Source organism: Danio rerio, chromosome 7, assembly GCF_049306965.1.
Source record: "Danio rerio strain Tuebingen ecotype United States chromosome 7, GRCz12tu, whole genome shotgun sequence".
Lineage (NCBI taxonomy): Eukaryota > Metazoa > Chordata > Actinopteri > Cypriniformes > Danionidae > Danio > Danio rerio.
The window spans coordinates 68523009-68547764 of record NC_133182.1 but is presented as its reverse complement, the minus strand read 5'-3'; the positions used below and the strand labels follow the sequence as shown (position 1 = coordinate 68547764).

Genomic DNA, 24756 nt, shown 5'->3' with positions numbered 1-24756 from the left:
GGGTCGACCATGGTTCATTGTTATATGTATATATAATTCCGTTGTAATCTCTCGCTGTGTATTTTAACATGCAATTTTTTTTATTCTGACATTTGCGCAAGCAAATGACGTATCTCTGTAAACCAGAGGTTTTCAAAGTGTGAGGCGCGCCTCCCCTGGGGGTCGCCAGAGCATGTCAGGGGAGGCGCGGGAAAAAATATTATATAATAAAAATATAATTATTAAGTTTAATTATTATATGTATTTTTTATTCTTTTTAAACAATTTAATTAAACAAAGCTAAAAAAAATAATACGTCAAAAATAAGAAAACCTTTTTTACCCAGAAGGCCATAGCTGTGAATTCGCTTCTGTTTGGCAAGCCTGCCAATCCGGGTATATGCCTGCTAATACAATGGATCAGTTTCTGAGACCCCCCGATTCAAAGCCTTCAAGTTCAGGGCTCAAACCCAAAAGACGACGATATGATGAATCTGTTCTATTCATATTGAACCATCATCCTAGTTTTAAAAACGTTATATTAAAATACTTGTTATTACTCTGTAAATAATTGCACTTTCATGCAAATGATGATAAAAGTGAGTTAACAGTCTGACATCTGTCTGTGTCTTTATATGTACTGTATATATATATATATATATATATATATATATATATATATATATATATATATATATATATATATATATATATGTGTGTGTGTGTGTGTGTGTGTGTGTGTGTGTGTGTGCGTGTAGGTGAGTGTTTGGGAGGAGGGGGGCGCCAATGGATAAGTTGTGTCAAAAGGGAGGCCCACTGTCTTAGACTTTGAAAAACCCTGCTGTAAACGAATAGTGTTCAGCTGCGCGTGTAGCTCTGCCTTTTGGTACCCTTTCTTGTGTTTGGCACCCTTTCGAAAGGGTGCCGAAAAAGTGGTACGGTACGGTTCGGTTCGGTACGCCTTTTTAAAAGTGGACACGGCTATAAAAGCGAACCAAACCAATCCATACCGTACCACTCAGTGAAAACGGGCCAATAGTTGTGCATTTATACTTGTATGTGCTGTTTATGTTGCTCTGCAATAACACTTTCAAACGCTAGCTGGTAGTAGGTTTTTATGTTCCTTCTTTGCAGGTGTTTTGTTTATTCTGAATGCTACAAGTAGCTAAAACTTGCTCATTCTGAAGCGGGAACCGGCGGACGTGCAACAACTTTAATCATAAGCTAAACACAAAACAAAAGTTTCCATCTGGAGCTTTTTCATAAGACTTGACACTTGTAAACACTCGCTCTATCTGGCTCGCGGCTCTCAGCACAACCCACGCTCATCACCGCTACCAAGCCGACCAATACCAGAGCTTGCACTACTTGTCGTTGTGACATGTAATTACATATTTGAGAGGTGCACGTCAGCGTCGGTGCCAGCCACTGCAAAGGCTATACGACTGCCCGAAGGCTGTGCTGGACCATGTGCGCACTTGAAGCAGAAGTATGAATCAGCCTTGACTCAAATTTGGTGAGAATAAAAAAATTGTTTTTCAAAATGTGTAAATAATATGAAAATGCATTCATAACAAATAGCATTTCTGGCAAAATTGAAAATGGCCGACAACCAAAGTGGATGACGTGGAGAAATGAAAACTTATGCTGCTATAGTTGTTTTCAAACCTCTTGACCACAAGGAAGCACTATGCTGATCTGTGCAAGTTATCTCAGTTCATGGGTTTGAAACCCCACACCAAGTTTGGTCTAGATCAGAGATGGGCAAACTTGATCCTCGAGGGCCGGTGTCCCTGCAGAGTTTTGTTCCAACACTAGTCAAACACACCTGAGCATGCTAATCAGTGTCTTTAAGATCACAAGAAATCTATAAGCAGGTGTGTTTGATTAGGGTTGAACTGTGCAGGACACCGGCCCTCCAGGACCGAGTTTGCCCACCCCTGGTCTAGATAAAGCCTCATTTCATGTGTTATTTAAGAATGGATTGACTAATCAGCTTTATTTCTGTAAATTTTTGTCAGCATGGTCAAACAACCTAGTTTGATTTTCAGAACAATTGGACAAAATGGAGGAATGACCAAGGAGGAGTATTAAAATGGCAGGTATAGTATCTGCTTCGTGTTGTATGGAATACTGTTTTCTGGGTCCAAGCCGCTACGTACGCATTTTAATTGAGAATATATTCGTTTATGACAATTTTTTAGTCATATCACAATGTACACAACAGTTTCTGGGGTTGCTGCATCACAGACACCAATATTGTAACAATTTAGAAAATAATAATCATTTTCTGGCCATCGGATTTTAGGCATAATTATATATATATATATATATATATATATATATATATATATATATATATATATATATATATATATATATATATATATATATATATATATATTTTTTTTTTTTTTTTTTTGTAATCTTGATTCTTGAAAGTACTACATAGTTTTGTACATGTTTACTATTACAATTTGTTAAGTTTCCGCATACACTTTGATATAATGCCTGGACTGGGAAGCTGCTTTGAGTTACGTAACACTTAACCAGATTCACCCGCTTCGAATGTTACCACTCGATTTAATGGGCATTATCAGTGGTTATCAGCTGATAGATGTGGGCCGGTATCAACCTTTTGAGCCTACTGGTAGACTTCGAAGGCTGTTATTATCCATCCACATGGTTGATCAGCTTTACTAATAGAGAAGAAACCAGATCCAGATCTGTTTTTACATTACTGTGACGGTTGGGTTTAGGGTTGGGCTAGACGTTAATAAAATACAATTAATGGGAAATTTATTAAATAATATAAATAATTCTCGCAAACTTCCGGCTGCAGCCGTATGTGATCTAAAGCTGATTAACCACGTGGATGGATGATAACAGCCTTCTGAGCCTACCAGTAAGCACAGATAGCCACTACTGGCCCATATCTATCAGCTGATAGCCACTAATAACACCCAATTAATCAAGTGATAACATTCGAATCTGCTGGTTCAATCAAATAACACTTCTAAAGATTATTTAGTTATTAGGATACACATAAGAGCCATTTTGGATCGGTGGTGGTACTAGAGGGATCAAATAGAAAACATTGCTCTGGATAAAATTCAGACTGTCCATCCACAGTTATTGTATCTATTCAAACTATGTCCAAATTTTCATGTTTAGGGTGAACTATCCCCTTAATTTACATAACTTTTTATTAAGAAAGTTAATATTTTCATGCTATAGTAGTTAAATACACCTTACATAACAGGGGACCATACATATATAATAATACACATTCAGAGGTTATTAAAAACACTTATTTTTATTTATTTTTTTGCTTTTAAGCATGTGTTGTAAATGTATTTGGGCTGTTTGCATGTTTGTTGGTATTTTTCTATGTACAGCACTTTGGTTCCCATTTAGGTTGTTTCAAAGTGTTTTAGAAATAAATGTAAGTAACAGCTGAAGTCAGAATTATTAGTCCCCCCTTTGAATTTTTTTTCTTTTTTAAACATTTCCCAAATTATGTTTAACAGAGCAAGGAATTTTTTACAGAATGTCTGATAATATTTGTTTTATTTTAGCTAGAATAAAAACAGTTATTATTTTTTTAAACACCATTTTAAGGACAAAATTATTGGCCCCTTTAAGCTAATTTTTTTTCGATATACAGAGCAAACCATTGTTATACAATAACTTGCCTAATTACCCTAAGCTGCCTAGTTAACCTAATTAACTTAGTTAAGCCTTTGTCACTTTAAGCTGTATAGAAGTGTCTTGAAAAATATCTAGTAAAATATTATCGACTGTCATCATGGCAAACATAAAATAAACCAGTTATGAGAAATGAGTTATTAAAACTATTATGTTTAGAAATGTGTTGAAAAAAATCTTCTTTCTGTTAAACAGATATTGGAGACAAAAATAAACAGGGGGCTAATAATTCTGACTTTAACTGTATTTACATGCTTTAAAGGGACAGATTGAAAATTGAAAATGCACTCACTTTTTTACTGTATTTTTTAAAATGTATTTAAAAGAAGATATACTGAACAAAGCTGGAAACCTGTATCCATTGACTTTCATAGTAGCAAAAACAAATACTATGGAAGTCAATGAATACAGCTTTCCAGCTTTGTTTGCTTCTTTTCTGTTCAGCGGAGGAAACAACTCTCTGAGGAAATGCATTTTCATTTTTGGATGAACTATCCCTTTAACACGCAGACTAAAATCCAATTTCCCTTGTGTTTTCAGACCTTTGCTCTTATTCGGTATGTTGTGAACTTGGATAATGGATAATTTTATTAACAGTGAAGCTGTGCAGTTTAACATCATTTAATTTTAGAAAAATTTAAATGGGATTTTGCGGACACTAAACTATACTTTCAAACAACTGCAAGATGTAAAAAGTGTTGGGTTCCACACAACTGATATGTGTTGGGACAGCATGAATAATAAAGTTAGCTTATTAGGTTTTACAAATTTAAGTGGATTGAACATAAAACAATCGAGTTTTCCAAAAACAAACAAAACAACCCCCTAAAGAATTGTTGTTTTAGCTCATTTTAAATAAATAGTTCAAACAAACAACAAACACACACAATTCCTTTAAGTTGACCCAAAACAAATCAAGTCAACTTTATTGTTTTTACAAATTTAAGTGGATTGAACATAAAACAGTTAAGTTGTCCCCCCAAAAAAGCTCAAAAATTGTGTGGATTCAGCAAATTTAAATAAATAGTTTGAACAAGCAGCAAATGTAATTGTTGAATGTATACGGAGGGAGCTGGAGTATAACTAGCTGAATCATCTCCCAAGGTCACTTTACAAGAAGCGGGAAGATGCAGCAAAATGAAAAATCTTGCAGCAGAAGGAGTAGAATAACAACAAACGTACCTTTCATCAGGAGCTCTTCTTTGGGCACGCTCTGGAAGAGCTTGTGGTACTGCGCATTGTACTTGCTGACGGTCTGTGAGGGGGTAGAGGAAAGGGAAATCAGCTGCTTCGCACAGCTCTTCTGCAGCCTGGCTCTTTCTCGTAAGGGATGTGAGCTCTGCACCAAACTGAGCATGCTGACACGACACTAACGCTCCACGCCAAACGCAGAGGCAGCCGTGTGTGTTCTGCAGATTCCCCGTCTCTCTCTGCTGTCCCACCACTAAGAGGCAACTTAGACCTGTCCTCTTCCTGTGAGCTAATACAGCGTTTCTGGTTACTTCAGAAGCGTCTCTCTCTCTTTCTTTCCCTCTCTCTCTCTCTCTCTCTCTCTCTCTCTCTCAGTCACAGGCGTGCAGCAGAAACACCCACTGCACCTTGAAAGAAAAACTTGTGGGCTCGTTTGTTGCACTGAGACTCTCTCACTCTTGCTTCCTGCTGTGTGTTTTGAGCACACTGACGCTCAGCTGATCATTCGGATAATGTTCATTATGTAGATGGACTTATCCACTTCCCTGTCAACATTTAACCCTGCTTGTACAAATACAGTGTCTGTTTATAAGCTGTAATAAAAGCATGATGCCTTAAAGGAACACTACACTTTTTTTATGTCGCCCAGCGTTAAACGGTTGAGTTTTACCACTTTTGTTATCGTTATCATTTAGCCGATCCTGGGTCTGGCAGGAGCATTTTAGATTAGCTTAGCATGCATCATTGAATCAGGTTAGACCATTAGCATCTTGTTTAAAAAAATGTATTACTTTTGATAATTGTCCTATTTTAAAGCTTGACATTTCTGTAGTTACAGTGTACTAAGACTGATGGAAAAAACAGCAAAACGTTGTTATTTTGTAGGTCAATATAGATAAGCTTTATTAAGTTTGACAAAATAATCAAAAAACTAAAAATGGTTCCCAGTTAGGTAACAGCGCTGCATAGTGCCATTGCATCTGCCATGGTAGAGCAGCAAAGTTTCTTGATTATTGCACCAGAATGAGAGCATAATGCCTAGACCTATCAACCTATATAGAAAATAGTGACTATTCCTTTTTCATCGGCCTTAATACATAATAATAGTAATAATACTACTACTACTACTACTACTACTACTACTACTAATACTAATAATAATAATAATAATAATAATAATAATAATAATAACAATAACAATAATAATAAGGGCTTACATTTACAGTTGAAGTCAGAATTGTTAGCCCCCCTAAATTAATAGCCCCCCTGTTCAATTTTTCCCAATTTCTGTTTAACGGAGAGAAGATTTTTTCAATACATTTCTAAAAGTTTTAATAACTCATTTCTAATAACAGATTTATTTTATCTTTGCCATGATGAGAGTAAATATTATTTGACTAGATATTTTCAAGACACTTCTACACAGCTTAAAGTGACATTTAAAGGCTTAACTAGGTTAATTAGGCTAACTAGGCAGTTTAGGGTAATTAGGCAAGTCATTGTCTAATAATGGTTTGTTCTGTAGAATATTGAAAAAAATATAGCTTAAAGGGGGTAATAATTGTGACCTTAAAATGGTGTTTAAACATTAAAAACTGATTTTATTCTAGTAGAAATAAAAAAAAATTGACTTTCTCGAGAAGGAAAAATATTGTCAGACATACTGTGAAAATTTCCTTGCTATGTTAAACATCAATTGGGAAATGATTAAATGAGAAAACTAAATCCAAAGTGGGGCTAATAATTGATGTGAAATGTATATAATGCTTTTGTGGACACTCAAAGTGCTTTACACATTTAGGGAATCTCCTCATCCACCACCTGTGTGCATCATCGACCTGGATGACGCAACGGCAGCCATATTGCACCAGACCACACACCACACACCAGCTGATTGGTGGAGAGAAGACAGAGTGATGAAGCCAATTATTATATGGGGATGGTTAGGAGGCCATGATGGACAAAGGTCAGTGGGCAAATTTTAATTTCAGTTTAATGTCTCATCCAAAAAGACGGTGCTCGCTGAGGTAGATTATAGAGTCCCTTCACTATACTGGGGCGTTAGGACTCACACAGAGCACAGGTTGAACTGGCCTCACTAACACCACTTCCGGCAGCAACTTAGCTTTCCCATGTGGTCTCCCATTCAGCTACTGACCAAGTGCAGCCCTGCTTAGCTTCAGTGGGAAACCATGTAAGAGTTGCAGAGAGCTGGCAGCCGGATGTTATTTTAATGAGAACCAATAAAGAGTTACAAGTTCTACTGAAGAAAATGTCACTTACATCTTGGATGGTCTGAGATTGAGTTCATTTTAATTTTGGGGTTAACTTTACTTTCTTTTAAGAGCAATAATAAATGTATTTGCTTTAGAAAACAAGACTAAAGAACTTTAACAAAAAGGCAAACAGTCTTGTTTATATTTAATCTTATGAATTAAATTTGGTTGCAATTCTAAGACATTTTAACTTGATAAGATTTCATACATTTATTAAAAATCACTGCAACATCAGACGACTAAGATCAACAGCCAATGCTGGGTCATTTCTAGAATGTGGTTCTTTTTCCACCACAACGATATACATAATGCTTGGATTAGCTTTTTGTAAAAGGATATGCTTATTGTTCAGAAAAATAACACTGTATAAAGTGGATTTGTTCATCAGATCTAAGCCAAGAGACTTGTTTTTAATGAAATAGAATGTTTTATTTTTTATGCCAATAGGTCAAAGCCAGATTTATTGAAAGCTTACACAAGCAAAAAACTTTTTTTGGCATTTAAGAACCAGAAAAAAAAAAAAAAACATGATGACAAGGAATGAACCGTGAATTCGTTGGAGATTTCCTTTTAGATGTGCAATATTTATGACAGGAGAGCTTCTCAAGTGATGCAGTTTATTTATAACACTGGAAAACTTGCTAGTAATGAAAGTTCAAGTTTTCGTTTAATTATTTATTTATGATGCTTGATCAAAAAATGCTGCATAACTGTCAATTTTTGGAAATTGAGATTTATACATAATTTCAAAGCAGAATAAATATGCATTCCAATGATGTATGGTTTATTAAGACAGGACAGCATATGGCTGAGATACAACTATATGACAGTACATCTGAAATGTACTGAGAAAATCAATTTTAAAGTTGCCCAAATTCAATTTTTAGCAGTTCATGAAGGTTTAAATATATTAATAGAGCAAGATTTATTAAATGTCTTCATTGAAGATCTTTCCCTAAAAAGCAGTTTAATCAAAACTTAAAATTCTGTCATTGTTTACTTCCCCTTCCACTTGTTTCAAACCTTTATGAGTATCTTTTTTATATAAAACACAAAAGAGGATTTTGAAAAATGTTGGAAACCTGTAAACATTCACTTCCGTAGTATTTATTTCAACATTTACATGTTCCCAACATTTTTCTAAATATCTTCTTTTGTGCCCAACAGAAGAAAGAAACTCATAAAGGCTTGGAATCACTTGACTGGCACTATTTAGTTTTAAATTGTTATTTTTTAGGTGGACTAACCCTTTAATAACTTTTGGCATGCAAAAATGGATAATTTTGACTCATACAAAGTATTTTTGACTATATTCATGGCTGGTTTTATGATGCAGAGTCACAATTATTCATACTTTTTGTTATTTAATGTCACTGCTTTTACAAGATATTACATGATGATCTGTGTGTCACTTACAGATCCACGATAGCATTTCTTGACGTCCTCATATGACAGATCATCTATTAGATGTATCCTATGAGAAAAGGAGAAATAGAAAGATGATGTGATAAATATTAACCTGCATGATCACTTGTATAACTCACATGATTTTTTTCAAAGGAGCAGCATTTAGAAAACGGCACGTTAAAAGAACATATAAAGGTAAAATTTCCATTACGTTATCAAGTTTCACATGTATTCTTTTCATCTGCACTATAAAACTGAGCAAACACACAGCCTTGTTAACTTCAGGGTGAACTCATGACAGAAAATACATGACCCTCGACCTAAGATATGAGCTCATGCTCTAGGCAGAGTGCATCACAAGCTTTCCTGAATGACTTTATATTATACAGTAATTCAAAAGGATTTCAAATATTTTTTAGGATACTATGATTTTGCTGAATGAGGTCAAACTTAATGTGACATATAGTATGCTATCTATCACAATAAATATTTTTTTTCTGTTATTAAAATAAGTGTTTTTTATACATGTGTATTATATATGTGTATTGGGCCTTTCCTATCTTAAGAGTATCGTTTACAAAAATATATTATTAGTAAGTCAGCTGAATACTGTTCCTTGTCATTGTTTGAACATTTTAAACCTTTAAACGTGGCACGATCAACACCTTTTTTACTTGTAATCCTCATAAACTGAGTTTTGTTATATTTATAAAGGTGAGAAATAACACCTTTACTGTATAACAGAATAAGAGAAATGAATTTGAATGATTATTCTGTGTTTAAGTTAGTGATATATTTAAATTCAGACAACTTACATTAAATGACCCAACTGACATAACATCACAAACCATCAATATTTCACCATTTAAATCCATATACATTTAAATGATGTCTATTGTGTTTTTGGGAAATAAGCCTTTCAGATTTATTGGTTAATTTTATTAATATAGTCATACACATTATGATACAGTAAAATGCTTACATTTAGCAATATTACAATAAAATATACAATGGAGAAATAGAAGTTATTATTCTTTATTTTTTCTTTATTTTTTGCAGGGGTAACAGAACAGAACCTAAAGCATGAACAATTTTGATTGATTATGAGTTCATGAAGATGTGAGGCTGATTACTTGACTATCACTTCAAAGGAATATCAGAAATGAGCTAGGAGGAGTTAGGAAAGGTGGAGGGAGTGTACAGTTGGCGAGTGGCCAAACTCTGAAGAGAGAAAGATGTCAGAACTGGTCTGTTATACTCTATATATGCTATACAAGTTCATATTTGCATTTCATATATATATATATATATATATATATATATATATATATATATATATATATATATATATATATATATATATATATATATATATATATATATATATATATATATATATTTCTAGTAGTATAAGAAATATTATATAGAGACATAAGTGTGCAAAATAACAAGGAAATTGTGCTGTAATATACAACATACAACACAAGCCCAGACAATATATCATTTTAACCCTGATATATATTTAACCCTCTACCGCAAGGTGTTGCCATATGGCTACATGTTATTTATGTTCATTTCCCTGCCACTGTTTCTTTAAGACTATCGAATAAATTTTTTTGTTAGAAACAGAAGACCTTAGCATAGCCAATGATGTGCTTTGGTTATGTCACCTGACAGGGGCGTCATAGTGGTGCAGTGGCTAGCACGATTGCCTCACAGCAAGAGGGTAGCTGGTTCAAGCCCCGGCTGGGTCAGTTGGCATTTCTGTGTGGAGTTTGCATGTTCTCCCCACGATTTGTGTGCTCTGGATTCCCCCACAGTTCAAAGACATGTGCTTTAGGTGAATTGGATAAGCTAAATTGTCCATAGTGTATGTGTGTGACTGAGTATGGATGGATGTTTCCATCTCATTTGCTCGTTGTCTGTTTGCTTTTAAAGTTGATATTAAGCCTTGAAGAGCCATTACTTCATTCAATTAATGGGGCATATAATTCAATATATCTAACTCATTGATTCATATAAAGCATATAATTCAATAAATATGACCCTATTAATTACATAAAATTAAATGTGCAGTATGTACGTTTGACACCCAGTGGTTGAACTGTATTGCACTCCTGGATCAAAACAAACAGAATTGCAGGTTGCCAGATTGAGGACAGGAGTGAGTGATTTAAACCGTGTTCCAATTAAAAGCAACGGCACACAATAGAAGGAATATTTTTCATATTAAAAGGAGTTTTTGTTCTAACCTACACCTCAGATTAATATACAGTATTAGAAACGGCTTCTATTTTCTCACAGGTGAACAACAGAAAACTGACAATGATCACCTCAGGTACACCTCATGTGCTTTATTTAGTGTTAAATGCTAACAATGTGAGTTTGAATGCCATTTTACATGACATTTATTGCCCATACTAAAATCAGCGGCAGATAGTTTACCTCAGAACTTGAAATTGAACTTCAGAACTAAACACGTGATTCAACATGTACATTTAAAAATGTTAAAGATGGTTAATATGTATTAAATAGATCAGGGGTTTTCAAACTGTGGGTCGCAACCCACTAGTGGGTCGCATAGTGAACAATGGTGGGTCGTGCAGTGTCACATAGCTGCAGCTATATTTACATTGCGATGAATCAAAACCAGTACGATTGACGGCATTAACTCAAAAACCTCTTAACCTAAAAATATCTAAAGTGTGTTTCCTACAAAAAGACAAAGCTTATGTTTCACAGCGGTCTTTTCCTTTTTTTTTCTCTCGACATTACAAGCACTGCTCAGTTTGAGCCCTCCCAAACTGCGTTTAGCCGGGAGAGCTCGCGCAGAGCAGAGCTCTCAGTAAGGGACCGTCGGAAAAGTGCTTATTTATTTATTTATTTTTTTCCGTCCTGCGTGTTTTATTTTAAACACTACTAATTTTCTCTTAAATGAGCACAAACAGTTACTACAGTACTCGAATGCTTCATTATAGATCTGTGCATTCTTACATTAACACCTCTGTTATCAAACAAAACACAATGAGAGATTCATTTGCTGCTCTTCACTAACTAACTATGGTAACTTTAATCAATATGCAAATACAATTAAAAGTAAAATAGATTTTATAGCTTTATTTAATTTCTGTATAGGCCATTGATTTTAATAGGCTAAACCTTTTATTTTATTGTCAATATTTTCTAATGTTTGCTATGTATTCTATCATTTGAAGCTATGTGTTGTCCCATATTTTTTACATCCCAATGTTGACAGATTGCTAATCAATAAATAGCTATAGTGCTATCTGTTAGTTTTAACGTCACCTAATGTTATGGAAGGGCATAGATGTTATGGAAAATAATAATAGTAATGTAACTTCCCCCATCATTCCTACCTCAAGCAAATGTGTATGTTTCTTATGACAATATACACTAGCAGTGGAATTTACTGCGATGTGACAGGGCTTGATCATAATCAAGGGGCTTGATTAAAGGTTGATCATATTCTCTTCTAAAAAAAAAGAAGAGTATCTTTTTCAACAAAAAAATGTTCACAGTTACAGCCAGCATCCCACAAAAAGCACTTCAAGCCTTATTTTGCGCATATCAAATCACAAAATCCAAAAAGCCTTTTGACTGCTTTGAATGGATACATTTTTTTACCCATTTTTCCATATTAAAATATAATGGTGGGTCTTGAGATTGAATTACTTGCCTAGGTGGGTCCCGGAATAAAAAGGTTTGGGAATCCCCGAAACAGATTATAAACCTTACTATTTTGTGAGTGAGTGCATATTCTGTGCTTCTAAATGGCTGTATTTAAATTTCTGTCATGTTTCTTCTGGTGGAAATAGCCAAATTGCATATCACTGCAAATCTCGTCATGAAACGTGTTGTTAGGACACGTCGTTACACTGTAACCTGCTAACCTAATGTTTAGGTTTGTAATATTTATATCATTTGTTAATTAATAACTCTATGTGGAACTGAATCTGTCTCATTTCAGGGTCTGATACTGTCCACCGGAGGTTGCATTTCTGTCATGGACGCATGCTTTTAGAGCCCTTCTAAATGAATGAATGAAATATGAGGTTTTCCACCAAGGCAACCCGGAGTGCTGAAATATAATTGGCTAAACTGGCAGTGGGTGGGTTAAAAGAACATAAACAAAGACAGCGTTCCGGCACGTAACACACATTTTTGAAGCAGAATATCTGAGCATTTTTTTTTACAGATAAACGAGAATGTTCACTTGGCATGTTTCTTTAAAATCTCCAAGCATTGATTGCCTTTTTATGCTTTAGAAGAGTCAAAAATGTATACAGCACCTTTAGCAGCTGCACTAGACAGAATATTTGACAAAGCCTTGTATGCTAAATTTGAACAAGAAAAAATATTCATCCTAAAACATTAAATAAATGTTAAAGAAAACAAAAATGTAATGTAACAAACGAAATTAATTATTAATAGGCTAATGGATATCTGTGCATACAACATAGTTCCTTATCCACGAGAGTGAAAGTGAAAGTAAACAATGAGGAGGCTCATCTCTCATTCTCGCACTGTAGATTGTCTGTTTAACTGTTTTCTTGCTAGTAAAATGCTCAGTTTTTCCACATACAAAGTCCGCCATGTAAATAACAAATGTGCTATGGCGCGACGCAACTGACTTTTAAAGGGAATGGGAGATGAGACTGAAGCTACGTTCACACTGCGAGGCTTAGTGCTCAAAAAAGGTTTTTTCTCACATCTGATTTATTTGCATGGCTGTTCATACTGCTCTTATAAATGTGGCCTATATCAGATTTGCAGTGTGAACAGATCATGGTCCTAAACTGACCTGCATGCGCAAAAGTGCATTACAGAGAACGCAAAATGTCTAATTATGCACACGTGAGTGCTGCATGAGTAAGCACGTAGTCAGATCATGCTTATATTATTATTACCCTTTTCACAGACAACCATGGTGTATTTCATGAACTGTAAATGATTGTTCTGCTACTACTAAGGTGTATTTCGGCATTTGAGACCTAAAATAAGTCTCCTGTGATAAAAAAAACACTGATCGTTTGTGATTTATGTTAATCGCGATGTGTGACGCTCTGACCACCGGTGTTGTGAACTCATCAATGGTTAATGAGCAGCCGCAGACTGAGCTGTGAAGGCGGAGTTGGTTTATCTCCGTTTGCGGAGTTATTTAATTTTACTTAGCTATAAACAGCAGACACTTGCAGAAGGGGGGTTTGGGTGCTCAAGCACCTGCCCTTTTTTCTCTCGGAGAGAAAGTTCTTCCTTCTTTGCACACGGATCCCCTTTCCGCAACACCCATGAAGCTTTTTGGCTTTGTGATCAACCCGTTCCTTAATCGTTAACCAGATTAGTTTTGCCTTCAAAATCGTTTTTAGCATGAACAAACAACTTTCTGTGTTACTGTAATAATAATAATAATAATTCCTTACATTTATATAGCGCTTTTCTGGGCACTCAAAGCGCTTTACACAGTGGGGGGAATCTCCTCATCCACCACCAGTGTGCAGCATCCACCTGGATGACGCGACGGCAGCCATTTTGCGCCAGACCGCACACCACACACCAGCTGATTGGTGGAGAGGAGACAGTGATGCAGCCAATTGAATATGGGGATGGTTAGGAGGCCATGATGGACAAAGGCCAGTGGGCAGATTTGGCCAGGATGCCGGGGTTAAACCCCTACTCTTTTCGAAGGACATCCTGAGATTTTTAACGACCACAGAGAGTCGGGACCTCGGTTTAACGTCTCATCCGAAAGACGGCGCTCACTGAGCAGTATAGCGTCCCCGTCTCTATACTGGGGCATTAAAACCCACACAGACCGCAGGTTGGGCACCCCCTGCTGGCCTCACTAACACCACTTCCGGCAGCAACCTAGCTTTCACATATGGTATCCCATCCAGGTACTGACCGGGCGCAGCCCTGCTTAGCTTCAGTGGGCGACCATGTGAGAGTTGCAGAGAGCTAGCTGACGGCTACTGTAACCGGCTACTGTAATCGCCCTGTGTGCCATTCTACTGTGCTGCTGTGGGGTAGATGATGTTTGCAGCACAGAATGATGACGCATGTCGCTCAAAGAATATGTAAAAGCCACATGAAATCCGACATAACCGTTCACCGTGCAAAATATCAGATCTGTGTCTGATTTAAGACCACATATGAAAGTGGCACAGATCTGACCTGAAAAGATCAGGGGCCTCATGTACGAAGACTTGCGTGGAAATCTTACTAAAACATTGCGTACGCACAAAGCTGTAAATGTGCGTACGCAGAAAAAAATTCAGATGTATGAAACACTGCGTACGCCGAATCTCACGCATATTCTTTTGTACATCTGAATGAACGTGAAACTGAGCGCAACATGCACGAGCACAAAACCCCTCCCTGCCTCCTCCCCCGTATGAATATGCAAATGACTATGCTAATGGCAAAACCCAACGAAAAAGCAATGGCAAAATCAAGCAAAAAGAGAAACTTTGAACAGAATGTGTATTGGAGGTGCTGCTTTCGGAGGTAGACCGGAGAAAAGCGGTGTTATTTGCAAGTTTGTTCTCCGGAATTAACAACAAAAGAAAAAAATAGAGTTGGAGAGTTTAGCTGATACGGTTAACACAGTTGGGTCTGAACATCGCACTGAGTGCATTTAAAAAAGAAATAGTCTGGTTTATATCTGTAAACTGTTGCAGTACCCTTAGCAGTCTCAGTGGCGCACCTCATAGGAAGCATGTGATCATGTACTGACACGTTCGAGTATAAACTCGGCTCGAATCCAGCGTCTGATGAAGTTTTTCTTCTTTTTTCCCCCGCTACATATCAGATTTTGCCCACTATTTATCACGAGAAAGACAAGTAGGAATCATCAATAAGTTTGTGCATCATATTTTATTTGCACATTTTTTGAATGGAAATGTTTCTGATTCACGCATGCAAATTTATCTTCACATAGTGTCTTTATAGCAATGTGCGTGCGGTAGATAGCTCCCATTACACTGGGAAAACAGGCGACCGCTGCAAATTGTGCTTTAATGTTTAGCTGGTCAACTGTATGGTATGGAAATCTTACATACCTACTATGAACCCGTCTCATACAGCTGCCATTGCAAGGCTCAGACACTTTGTAGAGAGGAATTTAACACAACTGCCTCTAGGAGTCGCCAATGGAAATAAAACAGACACGCACAAAAAATGTGCGTACGCCTGCCAGAAAGCTGCCGTGAAGCTGCGCACATTCCCACGTTCAGTTCATTGTTAGTAAATCCAAACGTGAGCGATTCTGAGCGTGAAACCTGGCGTACGCAAAGTTTTTGTGCGTACGCAGCGTTGATACATGAGGCCCCAGATTCCATGCGGTTTGGGCTGTTCATACTGTCATCACCTGAGTCACATGAGGGGGGAAAAATCAGATTTGCGCCACATTTGCCTGCAGTGTGAAGATAGCCTCTGATTGGTTTATTCTCAAAACACACCAATAACTCATTAAGGAAATAAGCTCAACCCTTTTAGACCATGTGCCACAGCGCAAAGCAGATTTTTCCGACCTTAAATTAGAAAAAGTGGATTCCAACATTCCCTTATTGCTTTTGCGCCCTGCGCTTTGCACTCTGTGCATGGATCATCAAAATAGAGCCCTTAGTGTCTCTGTCATGTTAATGTATGAAACAGAACTGTTACACGCATTTTGTTTGCTATATGGAATGCAAAAACTTACAGCTTAATATCTCAAAATCATTCAGAACGCAGATAGAATCTTAATTCCAAGGTGGCGATATTTCATATAAGTAATTTGCATTATATCAGGTTTCTATAGGGCACCTTTAAATCTACTCTACTGCAGTGGAACACCCTATAAGTAACACTGGATAAAACCATCAACTTCAATGACAGCCCGAAGCGAAACAATGACAACTAATGACATCAGAGGCCATCAGAAATGAGATGATGAAATCATCAGTCATTCAGGACACTAACACACTCCATTCTCCAACCCCTAATAGAAAGAGCTGCGGGAGCACAGGCACGTGGCCAAGAGTGCAGCAGAGACTGCACTGCTGCTGACAGGACGAATGCATCCGTTACGCTTTTATCATTATTCAACATAACAGGGAACACCGCTACAGACACACTCGTCAACAAACACGTTTCATTTAGCACATCATTGTTCCAGAGAAGATAATATTATGTCCCCTTAGGCCGCTATTATTTCTGCTGCCTTCGATAAAAATGAACATCCGAGTCTATTATAGATGGCGCTCTATTGTTATTTAAACACATAAACAATGGCTGGAGCAGTGCTAACGTTGTAAAACAGCTAACAGTTTCATTTCTGATTAAAAACAAGCAGAAATCCCCGGCAGTATCTCAGAAGTGTGTCAATGCTGCGAAAACTGACTTAAAGAGGTACAAGTCAATTGGTTTCCTGTGTGGTAAGTGAGATTAGAATGGCATTTCACACTTTATGAGAGATATTGTGAACTGAAAGTATGAAGTTTCTGTTGGTAAAGTATGTAATAATACAAATAGACATTTCCCATATTCTACATGTAGTCTATATAATAAATGTCTTTTCTGCTATAAAAGTAAGAGTTTCTTTTATTTTTTTTAGATAAATTTATTTACTTAATTACTTATTCTACGTATAACTGAATACACCTCTTATTAGAAATTATTATTTTTATCCATTTCTCGATGAATATAGGCAATGTATTTTGGTGCATTTGAAAAAAACAGATCTATTAAACAGATACGTTTATTAAAATATTATTTAGTCACCAAACTATTTCCAGTTTCCAAATATTTAGAAATTGAAAGATTAAAAAACTAAATTCAAGCAAACTTTTTCAAAAAAAAATAAAAAATTACAAACTACAAAAATTTAACAGGGGCTGCATGGTGGCACAGTGGGTAGCACGTTCGCCTCACAGCAAGAAGGTTGCTAGATCAAGACTCGGCTGGGTCAGTTGGTGTTTCTGTGTGGAGTTTGCATGTACTCCCTGTGTTTGCGTGGGTTTCCTTCGGGTTTTCCGGTTACCCCCACAGTCCAAAGACATGCGGTACAGGTGAATTTGGGTAGCCTAAATTGTCTGTAGTGTATGTGTGTGGGAATGGGTGTTTCCCATTGATGTGTTGCAGCTGAAAGGGCATCCGCTGCGTAATACATATGCTGTAAAAGTTGACGTTAGGGTTATGAACTTTGGGTCACGATCGATAGAAAAATAGATATGGTGAGGACCTCTGTCAGCTCGGAGTAGAGCCGTTGCTCCTCCACATCGGGGAGGCATCTGTTTCGAATGCCTCCTAGATGCCTACCAAGAGAGGTGTTCCAGGTATGTCCCCCAGGGAGGAGGCCTCTGGGAAGACCCAGGACATGCTGGAGGGACTATGTCTATCAGCTGGTTTGGGAACTTCCCCGCAATCCAGCTCCAGAAAAGTGGTTGAATGAATGATTGAATCGTAAATTATATTGTTAGATTAGCTCCAGATTTGGCTTCAGCAATGACTAATCTAATGTATTTGGACAAATATTATATTGTATAGCTTCCTGTTAAAACTATAAATTTGAAAGATAGATTTGTGATCGGTTTACTCATATACATGCTGAGCACTTTATAAACTTGCCTTAAATACGCTACATACTCAGCAGACACACAACATCATATTAGGTTAAATTTAGGTCACCAGCATCTAAGGACAATGTTATTTTGACATCCAATAACAACATGAAACGACATTGATATTTGGTTGATTTTAGGTTGTGTTAAAAAAGTGCCCAAAAACCAACCTCAAGTCAACATCTTAAACCAACGTTGTATTGACATCAAATACTGACATTTATTCATCAGGTATGGCAACCAAAATCCCCAACAGTACAGTGACAGACAAGAATGAAGCAGATCTCCCTTCCTACAGTAAGAACTTTCCAAATCATTACTTGATGTATTTGTTGTGAAGTTAATTCAAGCCTTTCTGCAAGGATGAGTCACACAATATGTCATTATAAAGTTTCGTGTACACGTACATGCACACTGACATGTAACTTGTAAAACTCATTCTTGAGATGCAGATTATCACAGAGAGCTGAACAGATCTTTAATCACAGTTGCTTTGTGCACGTCCTGTCTTGTAGATATGATTATACATGTTACTAAGGAGTCAAGTTAATAGGCGGCTGTCAATTAATTCGTGGGCAGGGAAACCGCACTCCTACATCAAGTTGCGGTGGGCCTCAGAAACGTAGGGATTTAATTCCTATTTTAACATCAGGATATAAAAAGAGGCTTGTTGTGTTTTTATCACTCCAATAAGACAATGGACAGACTATACCTAAACACAGTTCTGTCCAAACAGCTTACAAAAGATGTTTTTTTTTTTATCATAGGTGCCCTTTAAAGTGTACTTAATTTTTATTGCAACAGATTGCAGAAATGTAGGAGTTTCTTTGAAACACAATAATATATCATAAACTTCTTTGATAAATAAATATCCCCAATAATAACTTCAGCTTACTCTAAATCGGCAACTACAAATTGCATACTTTATCTGTAATAACTATCCCCTATAGAAAATAAGGTAAGTAGACTTGCAATGTGACACACAAAACAAATTACTAGTTAACTAAAAGTACACTAACAGAACATTTGCAAGTACACTTGTAGTTTAACACTAGAAAACAACTAGTTAACTAAGTGTACACAAAGAATGATTGCAGTATAAAATGTCGTACAAAGTGTCATGACCTACTGGTTAGAAAGTCAGACTTTTGTTTCAAAGATTGCAGGTTTAAGTCCCAGCACCAGAAGTGATTGTATTAGTGTGTGCGTGCGTGCACTTAAATAGGATAAAACCAGAGCCCACATTCATTCGGAGTATGGGAAACCATTCTTGGTCAGGACATAACTTTCCTTCCTTCACAAACTAATTTAATATATTTTAGTTATATTCATTTTATTTATGTATTAATACTTTAAAGGAACAATTCACGCAAGGATAAACAGCTCTAACCATTTACGTCCATAGTATTTTGTTTTTCTACTATGGAAGTCAGTGGATACAGGTGTTCCACTTTCTTCAAAATGCCATCTTTTGTGTTCAACAAAAGAAAGAAACTAATAAAGGTTTGGGACCACATGAGGGTTTGTAAACAGTGAGCACATTTTCATTTTTGGGTCAACTATCCCTTTACTCTTGTTACACTTACAAAACATTTTCATAAAATTAAAAAGTAGGCCGATTTAGTCCCAAGTGCTATTAAATTACACTTACAAACATATTATTCTCACATAGATGCTAGCATACTCACTACATGAACACTCAATTCACTCACTGTCCACTTTATTAGTACACCTGTCCAACTGCTCGTTAACACAATCACATGGCAGCAACTCAATGCATTTAGTCATGTAGACATGGTCAAGATGATCTGCTGCAGTTCAAACCGAGCATCAGAATGAGGAAGACAGGTGATTTAAGGGACTTTGAAAGTGGCATGGTTGGTGGTGCCAGACGGGCTGGTCTGAGTATTTCAGAAACCGCTGATCTACTGGGATTTTCACGCAAAACCATCTCTAAGGGTTTACAGAGAATAGTCTGAAAAAGAGAAAATATCCAGTGAGCGGCAGTTCTGTGGGTGGAAATGCCTTGTTGATGAGGTCAGAGGAGAATGGCCAGACTTCTTCAAGCTGATTGAAAGGCAACAGTAACTCAGATAATCACTCGTTACAACCGAAGTATGCAGAAGAGCATCTCTGTCCAACCTTGAGGCAGATGCGCTACAGTAGCAGAAGACCACACCGGGTGTCACTCCTGTCAGCTAAGAACAGGAAACTGAGGCTACAATTTACACGGGTTCACCAAAATTTTACATAAGAAGATTGGAAAAACGTTGCCTGGTCTGATGAGTCTCGATTTCAGCTGTGACATTTAGTTGGTAGGGTCAGAATTTGGCTTTAACAATATGAAGCATTCATCCTGCCTTGTATCAATGGTTTAAGCTGCTGTTGGTGGTGTAATGGTGTGGGGAATGTCTTCTTGGCACACTTTAGGCCCATTAGTACCAATTAGGCATTGTGTCAACGCCACTGCCTACCTGAGTATTGTTGCCGAGCATGTCCATCCATTTATGACCACAGTGTGCCCGTCTTCTGGTGGCTACTTCCAGCAGAATGACATGTCATAACGCGCAAATCATCTCAGACTGTTTTTTTTTGAACATGACAATGAGTTCACTGTACTCAAATGGCCTCCACAGTCACCAGATCCAAAAGAGCACTTCTGGGATGTGGTGGAATGGGAGATTCGCATCTTGGATTTGCAGCTGACAAATCTGCAACAACTACTGTACGTAATGCAACATGTCAATAAGGACCAAAATCTCTAAGGAATATTTCCAGTACCTTGTTGAATCTATGCCATGAAGAATTAAGGCAGCTCTGAAGGCAAAATGGGGTCTAACCTTTTACTAGTAAGGTATACCTAATAAAGAGTCCGGTGAGTGTATATAGAGTATAGTTCCAACTACTGTGAATATGCTGAATAGTTTCTTAGTTCTTCTAAAGGAAAATAAACAGCAGTCATCAACTGCTTGCAGGTACTTTTAAACATGACAGTAAGATATAAATAGAGGCATAATACAATTGCTGCTGTGTGTTTTGAGCTATCCAAACATGAGTCACGCGCTCTTATTATGCTGTGCTCTGGCGCATGGTGACTGCAGCTTGTCACAGTTGTGGGCTCATCTTGAGCCTGCGGAGGTGGAGAGTTACCAGACTGGCAGGGTGTCTGTGTGCCCTTGGCTGGGGTTCTGCATAGGCAGGCATGATTAACGGCCAAAATGCATTTAGAGCCAGAAAGGGAATATGTCCCAGTGGCAGCGATACGGTCAATAATTCATCTAGAAGCAAGTAAAAGGGGACAAAGATCGTCAAACTTGGATTTTTTATACAGAGGAAACACAATACAGCCTTTGTGATGGTGAGCTGTTCAGTCATTCTGCCCTGTGGAAGTCAGCTGTCTGGACAGAATAGATGACTGTGTGAGCACATGATATATAGTGCTCAAATAAATCTGGAAACACATTCCTACAATTGCATTCAGAGAGACGGATTATGTAGAAGGTCCAAAACATTAACCACTTAAACTCTGATGCTATTTGGGGATTTCCGCCTGGATTTTGCCTACCCAAATTTAAAAGCTTCCCAAACCCACATGCAGAGGTGTAAATGCAAAAAAAAAAAAAAGTAAAAAAAAAAAAAACCTTTGACTTTTCATAAAACACTATTGAAAGTGTTTAAAATAACTGTACATGTTGTCTGTGTTATAATAAACACCTAAAAAAAAAGAGGCGCTTTTTGTATTTTTTTATAAACTCAAATTTGAAAGTGTACCTTTTAGGTTCTGTGTGGTCTAGCGTGCTGTAATTAATATTGGTGGTTCCTGCACATGTCTGTAATGATAGGAAAAAAGAAAAATGTCTCTACCATAATCTATGCAAAAGTTATTGCATTCCAACTGATGAAAGGTGCTGTACAAGCCACAGAGACCGATCCTTGTTTACATATTTCACTATTCTTTTGTTTGATCAAACATAATTCACTGTGTTTGGACCACATCAGACATATAAAAGGATTACTTATGCACATCACCTCAAAAACAGAGGAGAATTGCCCTGAAGGGCACAGCATAGAGTAAGAGATGACAGCTGTCTGTGCTATCTGGGGCTGCTTATTGATCATGAATGTATTGTTTACATTTCTGCGCCATGGAAACACCACAATTCATTCAACAACTGTTTGGCATATGAATATAATTCAGTGAAAAGAATGCTAGAACTGTATGAGCACCGGCAAGAGCTTTCATTTGAGCTATAACTTGTACATGTGTCATATAAAAAAAAATATGAAAATGAACCAATGTAAAATACCCAGCTCGGGTCTCCAAAATACTGTGTATTTAAGTGTAAATAACTTTTATACAGTAGAATAAAAACCAAAGTGATGCATATGTGCATAAAATATAGATTCTACACTTTTAAACGACACCACTTACGGGGGTCTGGTGTAACGCTAGCCCTTTAAATCTAAAAGCGAAAGTCGATGAAGTCACGGACCCGGTACCGGGTCCGCAGAGTTTAAGTGGTAAAGGGCCTATACACCGGGTGCAATAAGGCACAAGAATTGTTTGGAGCGATTTGTTGCTTTTTTCAGACCAGCGCAACTGTAATTTTGACATTTTTTGTCACTTTGTTTAAATAGCAAATTCATTTGTGCTACTTTGTGGACTCATGGGTGTGCTGGTCTATAAAGGAGGTGTGTAAAGGCGCATCGTTGTTGTCATTGACTAACTAAAAGCTAGCCTAAAGTCCAGAGCAGAGCGCATAAGTTATGTGCCTATGCGGGTCCAAACACTTACACATTGCTTAATACACACAGGATTTACTGCAATACACACATATATTTGCATATGAATAACATTAAAGGATTAAACTGTTAAAAAATACATATTATTTTCTTAATACAGTAAATATAAAAACCACTGCCTCCATGCCTCAGGTCAGGGGGCTTTTTTTAGTTCATTCATGACATTTGCATTTGTAAAATGTTATTAATATTAGCAGTATTATTTATTATATGTATATTTATATTCGTTTTAATAAAAACTAGTTTAGATTTGTCCACCTGTTGGGTTTTGGAGAAGTCTTCATCACCATATGGGGCATTAGAATAGGACGTGTGTTTGGATATAGGTCTGTTTTTTGACCACACTTTGTTACTATTTATTTATTTGCTGGAAACTAGAACTGAATTTGGAAATAGTTTTGAAACAAATCTTTGCACTTGGTAAATTAAATAAATATGTAGGCTAATGGATGTCTTCATTTTCTTTTTCACAAAAGTAAAGGAGTAAAAGTAAAAAGTAAAGAGAAAGAGAAGGTAAAGAGATTGAATAGAGGAGGCTTGTTCTTTATCCTCTCGCTGCAGATGGTTTGTTTACTGTTTTCTCACTAGTGAAGCATTCAGTTTTTCCATTTACAAAGTCCACCATATAAATAGCAAATGAGCCATGGCGTGACAGAACTGACTCTTAAAGGGAATGGGAGATGAGACTATGAATGGTTTAATGGACATTATGCTTAAAACACAACTATAACTCATTAAGAGAAAAAGCCCAACCCTGTTAGACCATGCGCAAACCATATTTTTTTTATCCTTAAAAAATCCTAGAAAAAGTGGATTCAAACACGTTCTTAGTGCTTTTGCGCCTAGATTGTTAAAATAGAGCCCATAAAATGAAATCATCCAAACCAACATGTGAATTAGCACTGTACTTGCTCCCAATAGATGCTTTTCAGATTTCAAGGTATTTTAACAGTCATCATACATTGTAAAAAATGTTCATTTATGTTGTCCCAATACAAATCAATTAAATTAACATAAAAAAACTAAAGTGGATTGAACATAAAACAATTGATTTGTCCCAAAACAATCTCAAGAGATGTGTTATTTCTACGGTGGCCGAGAGAGCTTAACACAACCCAAGCTCAATCTGAAAACGTATTCCCGCGCACGTTTCTGGAGACCGCGATTTACATAGCCGGAGGTACGTATGGCTGCATTTAATTTTTTTAAGCGAACGCTACAGGGCGGTGTGACGCCGCTCCTCTTCGCGCTTGCCGGTTGATAGCTCCCCTCTGTGTGAAGAGCTTTCCCACCACAACCAGTTTGTCCGGTTAGCTCGTCATGTGTGTTGGTGTAGTGGAGACCCAGAGGGAAGCTGACGGCTACGACCGCGTCCGAGGAAGAGCGGTTCCAGAAATCAGGTAAGACAAAAACAGAATTCAAAAAATAAAGTGTACGAGTTCATAACAAGGTGGGAATGTGGTGAAATCTGAAAACGTGGTCAAGATCAGATGAGGGCTTTTCTTTTTCTGGACAGCTTTTGTAAATCGTTGAAGGTTAAAGGAAGCAAGCAGGCGAGCGGGTCAAAACCGGTTGGGTTTAGGGAAGGAGGAGGAGGGTGGGCTGGCCGATTGGCTGGTCGTCCAGTCAATCATTCAGTCATTTGGTTAGTCGGACAGACGGTCACTTGACAGCGGCCTCCGGCGGCTTTACACGAAAACAGTGCAGGCGCAAACAGTGCTCGTGAGAGGTTTTCAAGATGCAAAAAAGCGCAAACAGCGGCCTCTCGTGCAT

The 24756-nt window shown here is 37.2% G+C and overlaps 1 protein-coding gene and 1 long non-coding RNA gene across 3 annotated transcripts in view; one reads left to right on the top strand and one right to left on the bottom strand.

The window, feature by feature from the left end:
- Positions 1 to 24756, bottom strand: part of gramd2aa (GRAM domain containing 2Aa) — an 88216-nt gene that overhangs the window by 33046 nt on the left and 30414 nt on the right. For both annotated transcript variants that reach the window (XM_005166601.5, XM_009303477.3), the window contains exons 3-4: positions 8570 to 8627; positions 4869 to 4941 (exon numbers count right to left, since the gene is read on the bottom strand). In XM_005166601.5, the coding sequence (XP_005166658.1) occupies positions 4869 to 4941; positions 8570 to 8627 (131 nt within the window). The remainder of the gene's footprint in view (positions 1 to 4868; positions 4942 to 8569; positions 8628 to 24756) is intronic.
- LOC141375179 (uncharacterized) overlaps positions 6664 to 24756 on the top strand; it is a 34640-nt gene continuing 16547 nt past the window's right edge. Inside the window, exon 1 of the long non-coding RNA XR_012382795.1 lies at positions 6664 to 6843. This is a non-coding gene — a long non-coding RNA (uncharacterized lncRNA). The remainder of the gene's footprint in view (positions 6844 to 24756) is intronic.